This window comes from Sinocyclocheilus anshuiensis, unplaced genomic scaffold (genome assembly GCF_001515605.1).
Source record: "Sinocyclocheilus anshuiensis isolate Anshui unplaced genomic scaffold, SAMN03320099.WGS_v1.1 scaffold605, whole genome shotgun sequence".
NCBI classification, from domain to species: Eukaryota; Metazoa; Chordata; class Actinopteri; order Cypriniformes; family Cyprinidae; genus Sinocyclocheilus; species Sinocyclocheilus anshuiensis.
Window position 1 is genome coordinate 410472 of NW_015539865.1, and position 8365 is coordinate 418836.

General features: G+C 39.7%; 1 protein-coding gene across 1 annotated transcript in view; it reads right to left on the minus strand.

Annotated features, from left to right (window-relative positions):
• LOC107684991 (acetoacetyl-CoA synthetase-like) overlaps positions 1 to 8365 on the minus strand; it is a 57170-nt gene that overhangs the window by 27737 nt on the left and 21068 nt on the right. The window contains exon 10 of the mRNA XM_016481398.1: positions 1852 to 1916. Coding sequence (XP_016336884.1) covers positions 1852 to 1916 — 65 coding nt within the window. The remainder of the gene's footprint in view (positions 1 to 1851; positions 1917 to 8365) is intronic.

Consider the following 8365-nt stretch of genomic DNA (forward strand, 5'->3'; position numbering starts at 1 on the left):
AGGGGGTTTTTTTTTTTTTTTTTTTTTTTTTTTTTTTTTTTTGCAATAACCATAGCATGTATTTAATAAAACACTTTTATTCAAATCAAAAATGTAAAATGTCAAGTGCCCCAAATTCTACATTATATTATAAACAGTCCTGAAGTTAATAAAGCTCAGCTCGCTGTCATCTATTCAGAATGTCTGTGGTCTGGAGGCAGATGGGTATGGCTCACAGTGATCAGAATTATGAACCACGTTAAGCTGTGCTGAAATGTATGCAGGCAACATGCCAGGCCACCCGTCTGGGGTCCCGTGTAGAGAGGGTCTCTCGCCCCGGTTATCAGAGTCAGTGCCACACCCCACAGGCTAACAGGTGTCGCTCTGAAATGTCAAGCAGCCAAAGGGAGCAGCAGAGGGCCAGGAAGCACGTCTCTGACCCCCAACACATGATCCACTGAACCACACACACATGCAAAACAAATAAATCCCCTAACTCCTCCAATACCTCAAGCACAGCAAGAGCTTCATCTTTAAAGACCACATGAATTGGCATTCACAAAGCATTGAATATGAATATGAATTTCATTCTTCTGTAGAACACAAAAGAATATATTTTGAAGAATTTGGGGAACCTAATCAGTTGTTGGTAGCCACTGATTTCCACACAGCATGGGAAAAAAAATAAATACTACGGAAGTCAATGGCTACCAGCAACTGTTTGTTTAGCCGCATTCTTCAAAATGTCTTCTTTTGTGTTCAGCAAACACATACAGGTTTGGAACAAATTGAAGATGGAATTTTTATTTTTGGGTGAACTATCACTTTAATTAAATATGACTTAACATTAATTTAATTTAATTTATACAGCATCAGTTACATCCAAGATGTCAGGGTTTGGCTGGTTAGCATTAGTACAACAATATTTTTTTCCATTGATGGACATTCTTATATAGCTGCATATCCTGACCAAACAGGGTTGATTTTCATTTCAAGTTGTTTTTTAATCCCTGCATGGGAAACCACAGGTGCTCATAAAAGTGTCTCCTCATTAGAGGAGTTTCTGCAGTAACTCTTTATTCAAAAATAAATAAATAAAAAAATAAAAATAAAAAGACTAATTTGATCGCTCTCACGGCAGTCGTTACGCATGAACTCCATCTTCCACTGTAAATTGCATTTTAATTCACTTTTAGTTTGTCTTATTGTTGAATATTTACAAGCACGCACACAGTTTAGTGAATCAATCAGTGGCATCTAGAGACTGCTGGGAAAGTGGGCAAATTAATGTGTCCTAGGGATGTCAAAAGACAGCACTTTGGAAGCAAATTGAAGCTAACAAAAACCATACACATACATTTATTAGTCTTTAGAGCGCATCGGAAGTACCAAGTACAGACCCAATTTGGTGCACATGCCTCACAGATGCACATGAATAGTCAAACAAGTGCAACATAGTGCTTTCTGACAAGGTAAACAGTAGATTTGTAAACAAGCAAGAAAAAAATTATTTGCCAAAAAATCAGAGCATTAGGCTTCGCAGTGTAAATGTATAATAAACTAGTAGCCACTGTCCTTCCTATATGTCATTAAAATGAATCAAAGAACATTACTGATTGTGGAAAATTCATTGAAAATTTTGAAGCAATGTTTACCCCACTAAAATACTTTGTTACATGCCACTTTTTAATTTTGATAATATTAATATTAGATTCTTTAAAGAAAGGAATGATCAACAACATTGATCTTAACTTGATATTAAGAAATATGAAACATCACTGGTATTGGTACTGAAATATTGTATAGTGACAATTCTATTATGACAGAAAAAGTGAAGAAACGAAAGAGGGGTTGTAATTCATTGCAGCTCACCAGGTTTCAGATTTCTCTCCTCCAGCACAGCCAGCCATTTCGCTCCAGTCCCAAAAATCGTGATTCTGTCAACAAATGATAAAACAAATGGACAAAAATGGATGTTAACAATTATTTGTATATTTTAAATGTATAAAAGCAAAATTGCTTTCTTAGAGCTAGTCAAACCAAACTGAAATTTAGGAGGTGCAATACAGGGCAGGCTGGCAGCATCCTTAAGGAACCTGAGGTACGCATACCCCTGGTTGGGAAATCACTGCACTTATAGGCCACGTCTCTGAGAAATATGAGAACCTAATTTCCACAGCACTTTAGATTTCCACGCTTTCACTATAGAACAAAAAGTGGAACACTTTCAGTGTCAATAAGGTGGAATTGATCTAAATGGCCAGTTGACCTGCAGAGGCCTTGGTCAGCCATCTCTTGATGGAATCACTCAGGGTCAGAAATCAGGGGCCGAGGGTCAAGCCAATGCAATATCACAGACAAGCTTAAATGCTGTCAACACGGTTGTGTTAGTGTAATTTCCATTTGACTAGCACAGTGTTGTACTGTGTTTACTGCAAATTTACAGTACAACAAACTTTCTACTACACAGGTTGTATAATAAATGAAACTGCCCATTCCTAAATGCAATTGGAACAGAACTGTAACTGCAAGAATTAAGTCTAACCAATGGTTTACAATTAAACAGTGAAAAAAGGATTTCTATGTACTTCAATGTTCACAATGCACAACTCGAAGAGCAGCAAAAAAATTAAAAAAAACATCATTCAAAAATTGTCAGCATATTGCAGCAATTGTCAGCAACTACTCATTTTACATTCAAAGAGGTTAACCAATCACAGGGAACTTGCATAAAGTGTAAAATGTATAGCATTAAAAACATTTAATCTTTAAGCAAAAAAAAAAAAAAGTCAGGTAAACCTAATCGAGATTTGTCTTAGACAATTAAAGGGTTAGTTCACCCAAAAATGAAAATTAGACTGTTTTACTCACCCTCGATGCATCCTAGGTGTATATGACTTTCTTCTTTCAGACGAATCCAGTCGGAGTTATATAAAAAATTGTCCTGGCTATTCCAAGCTCTATCATTGCAGTCAGCGGGTCTTGCAGTTGAACAGTCCACAAGTCGTCAAATAAAGCGTGCGCATCCATAACAAAACGTGCCTCACACGGCTCCTGGGGATGAATAAAGGCCTCCTGTAGTGAATTCATGTGTTTTTGTAAGAAAAATATCCATATTTCAAACGTAAGAAACACTTTTCATACGCGGAAGCCGTTCCGGCAGATGACGCAGCACGTATGCGCAGCGCGCGCCTCTGAGATATGCTAGTCTCGCGAGTTTGCTAAAGTAAGGAAACTTTGCTTCCTTTGCTCCTATAATCAAAGGAAAACCAGTCTCCTCTTGGTTTATATCGAAATCCTCTGACATTTTTCTTTGCAAATCCTCGGTTTTTACTTCTAATTCGTGACCGGCGTTTTGTTTTATTCTCTCTCCGCATTCGTCACTAATCAAGCAACGTCGACGTGCTGCGTCATCCGCCGGAACGGCTTCCGCGTATGACAGATACCGGATGTGAGACAAAAGTGTTTATTACGTTTGAAATATGGATATTTTTCTTACAAAAACACATGAATTCACTACAGGAGGCCTTCATTCATCCCCAGGAGCCGTGTGAGGCACGTTTTGTTATGGATGCGCGCGCTTTATTTGACGACTTGTGGACTGTTCAACTGCAATACCCGCTGACTGCAATGATAGAGCTTGGAATAGCCAGGACAATTTTGAATATAACTCCGACTGGATTCGTCTGAAAGAAGAAAGTTATATACACCTAGGATGCATCAAGGGTGAGTAACACAAGCTAATTTTCATTTTTGGGTGAACGAACCCTTTAATCTGCAAAATATCAAAAGCTGCACATAAATGTAATTAAGTATCCATCTAAACTTATATGTCATTCTCTGTTTGTTTTTTTCCTCTCTCTATAGTGTCCAAAAAGAGACGTCCACTATGTGGATAGGTGCCATGACAATGTCCTGCTTGCGTGTGATTGGTGGCAGCTGGCAAGGCCTGGTTAGTAATGGGTCATTTAGGATGTAGGAAGAGAATTGTATATGAAATTAAATGGAACGTGATTTCACAAGCAAGATATCAGTCAGGGAAAAAAATGGGAAAACTTGCCAGTACCAATCCAATGATATGACCAACCACTGATCTTCCTTCCGTTTATAGCATCATGGATTTCTGATTTACTGCATAGTCTATCCATAGAATTCATCCTGGGGTTGTTCATTTGTCTAATATTAAAGAAGTGAAGCTCGTCTAAATATTCAGACAGCTCATTTCGTATAAGCCACATAATTTTGGCCCCATCTGTGCATGGAAAATTACAACTGGCAAATGAGACAATTAAGCAAGTTTGGAATATAGAAGTAACATCTTAAGCAAATGCAATTCAGTTAGACTTCCGTTACAATATATAGGTGTATACCAGATCTTAACCTGATATTGACTAGATACTTCGCGTATTGGTGAAAGATCTAGGTTTATAACCAACAGGATGGAGGTTCAAAGGGGAGATCCATCAGCACTGAGAAACAGCACTCAGAACCAGGTTTCTCCAAGGCTATCCCTTTAACTCACCATGGCAAAGTCATGGAAAGTTTCACTGGCCCCAAATGTGCAGTGATACATAAATATCGTAACTGGATTGTAATATGCTCATTCTTGACTTTAAAACCCAGCTCATTTCAGATCCCGGACGAGCCCCCAGTTATAAGTCCCAGCTCAATGTGTATATCAGTGGTGTCCAATCCTGCACCTTTCATCAGAATTTAGCTTAAGCCTTAACCAATTAAACAAGCTCTACCAAACAGGTGTGCTGGAGTTAAACTTGACAGGAAGTCGGCGCCGATGGCCTCGTGGGCAGCGTGCCGACATGTAGCGCTGTTGCGCTTCAGGCGTCCCGAATTCGAGTCCCGGCTCGCGGTCTTTTCCTGATCCCACCCCCCTCTCTCTCACCCACTTCGCTTCCTGTCGAGTCGACCTACTGTCCTATCTAAATAAAAGGCATAAAACACCAAAAAAAATCTAAAAAAAAAAGAAAAAACTTGACAGGAAGGTGGCCTTGCAGAAGCAGGATTGGACACCCCTGGTGTATATCTTGACCAACTCAGTTAAGGAAACAAACAAAGTAATTACAATAATTCAGAGGATGAAATATCTACATTATTTAACTTGTGCCAGAAAAGCTAGGTAGCTCCAGCAACCTAAGATAAGATTCAATGAACGTAACACTCTGGACTGAATTTAAAACAGTTAGAATTGATTTTGGGTTCCTCTCAAATTATGGGGAAAGTATTGTGTCTATTGTCTTACGTCAACACAATCCATTCTTAGTCTCTTCTGTTGTATAAATGACCAAAAACAGGAGCTATTTTTCCCCAACTACGACAATATGGGACAAAGAAAGAGTTGTCTAGCATGACCAAGTTTCACAATGGTCCTTTGTCCAGAATAGGTTTCCCTTACGCATTTTCCTTCATCTACACGGGCATCCCGTTTGCCTTCTGATTGAATATTGATCATTTGTAAACATTAAACACAATTAACCTGAAAGGCGAGCAGTACAAGATAAAAGCTAATCCAGGATCAGTATATTCGTACGACTAAGCATGGAGGAACAAAAGAGAGCGAAAGAGAGGACAAGTTTTATTCATCATGTAGTGGACATCGGTGAGAGTTCTACCTTTTCTGCAGAACGGAGGTGGACAGGTTGATTCAGTCTGAAGTTTGTGTTGCAATGGCAAATGTCTACAAATTTGGACAGCATGATCAAATACAGCCAAGTACAAAGGAATGTTTCCCTGCTAACACAACTGTTCGCAGACCTTGACTGAAGCGAAGATCCCAGAATATATTCCCTCACAAACTTACTTACAAAGAAATGGGAGAAGTGTTTCTTGACAATGTAAACAGACAACAGGAAGGATAAGCTTGTGATTGTTTTATACAGAATTTCTCAGAACAGGAAAACTAAGATACAGAGCTGAAAAACACAGATGAAACAGAGCTGGGTGAGATTTCTGGAGCAGTTTGATATTTTTCTATTTATTTTTGCTCCAGTTTCCTAATGCCTTTCTCACTCGTAGCTTCATTGGCTGTTGCTTATTGCTGCCCTCTCGCTTGTCAGGATAGTGAACACAACTGAAGACTAAATGGAACAGATTTCAAAGCCTGAAGCAAGCTTGAAATCTGTCGTAGCCTCGACAGCCATAGTGTCTCTCTGAAGTGTGCTTAAGTCCTGTAGTGTGCACTCAGTTAAAAGGCCCAATTTGATGTTTAAAAGAATGGAAAATAAGATCTTTCTTGCTCTTTTGAAATAAAACAAGTTGCCATGTAAACATCCGCCTAGTCTAATAAAAAAAAGTTGAGGTTGACTGCTTGGAAGTTCTTAAAGTCATGATGAAATGGAAGCAGCAAAAGATCTTCTGCATTGTGACAAACATTTCAATGTAACAGATTATCATAAAATGTAGGGGGCACTTGGTTCTATCCATCAGTTGTTGATTGGAATTAAAAGGTAAAATGTTTGGGTTTGATTTACACTGAATGATGGCGCATCCACTAAATTTAAAAAAGAACCATCTTCTTTTCATTATCACAATAAACTCTAAATAAACCCTAAACTGCCCAGGGAAATAACTTAATTGATGTCACAGACAGGGCTCTAACTTAAAGCTAATCTCACAAAGACTCTCAGATACAAACCAGAGCTGCTTTCTTTTAGGACTGTTAAATTTAACATTATCCACTTAATACAATTAATAACTATATAAAATAATGTGACTAAACACATAACACAGTTTAAGGATGCCCTCTGACCCATATGTAAATTCGACATTAGGAATATTCCTACCATTGGAGCAATTCGTGCTTGAAATTCAGCTGCTACTAAAGGCAACACGCCTCACCAAATCACATTTACAGAGAGCAGACCGCTCAAAAACAGTTCACACAGGATGCATTCTTGCGTTTAAAATAGCAAGATAGAGTGCAACTGCATGGAACTGAACGCAGGGGTTTTGAGACATGCAAAAGATGCAACAGACCTATAGTTAAAAAAGTACAGAATAAATGCTAGAATGTGTCATGTGTGAACTTTACTTCAGACCGAATGAAAAATTTAGTTGCAAAATGAATTGTTGTGGACTGTAGAACCGTACTAGCCTTATATTCAATTATTTGGAAATCAAACCAATTGAAGTAATTTTTTGTCAAATCTCTTGCTTTACTCGTTTGCCACAGTGTTATATCTTGAAATTTATGCTTCATGTGGGGGCTTTTTGCAATTAATATAATTAAATTTCACATACACTACCATTCAAAAGTCTCAGGTTGGTAAGATTATTTTGTTGTTGTTGTTTTAAAGAAGTCTCTTATGCTCATAAGGTTGCATTTATTTGATCAAAGATTAAATAAACAGCAATATAGTGAAATAATTTTACAATTTAAAAACAATTTTTTATTTGTTTTATTTGTTTGTTGCTGCCATGTGTTTTGAGTTTGAGCTCCGTCAAGTTAATTCTTTATCGTCTATTTTTTATCTTAAAATCAATTTTATACACCATTTTCGTTTCTATAACGTGTGAATATATCCCCTATCGTATTCTACAACAAACACAATCAGAGCGCCTTGTTATCACTAGTTTTATTTGATTTCCCAAGTCTGCTATTAGCATATATCCCATTAGCATCGCCAGCGTGGTTGCCGCTAATCTCGCTTACATTTCTAATTCTCTATTCACACACATTACCATTGTTTTACTCACTGTTACTTGCTTTAATGGCGGATGTGTGTCTACCTTTGAGTGCAGGTTAGGACACTTTCGAGCTGCATTCGGTGCAGCTCGAGCTGGAGGCCGTGGACCAGATCCGCGACCTGGTGGAGAGGCAGGCCCAGCTGAGAGAGCGGAGAGCCGCGCTGGAAACATCCCGGGCTGACGTTCACAAGTCCGGGGTAAGTATACAGCGCGCTGCTAATTCTTCCACCACCTCTATTCCGTGTGTTTCTCTGCACAGGCCCGGTGCACCCAGGACGCGATCTTCCCAGATGTCCTTCACTCCGGCGTCGGGACACCACGGACCCTGGGTGCACCCGCAGCGGAAGACGCGAGCCAGGCCCCAGGGCGATGACCTCTCCCCCTCCGCCGCCTCCGGTCTTCGAGGTCTCCACCCGGAACCGCTTCGCTCCCCTCCGCAAGACGGAACGCAACGCTGTGATCATCGGAGACTCCATCGTCCGTCACGTCCGTGCTACGATAGCTGAAAGTAAATTGCACACCCACTGTTTTCCTGTGCTCGTGTTCTCGATGTTTCTGCACAGATACCCGTGATCCTGAAGGGCGACGAGAGCCCCGGAGCAGTCGTGCTTCACGCGGGAGTTAACGACACCAAGCTGCGGCAGACGGAGACACTGAAGAGGGACTTCAGGAGCCTGATCGAGAC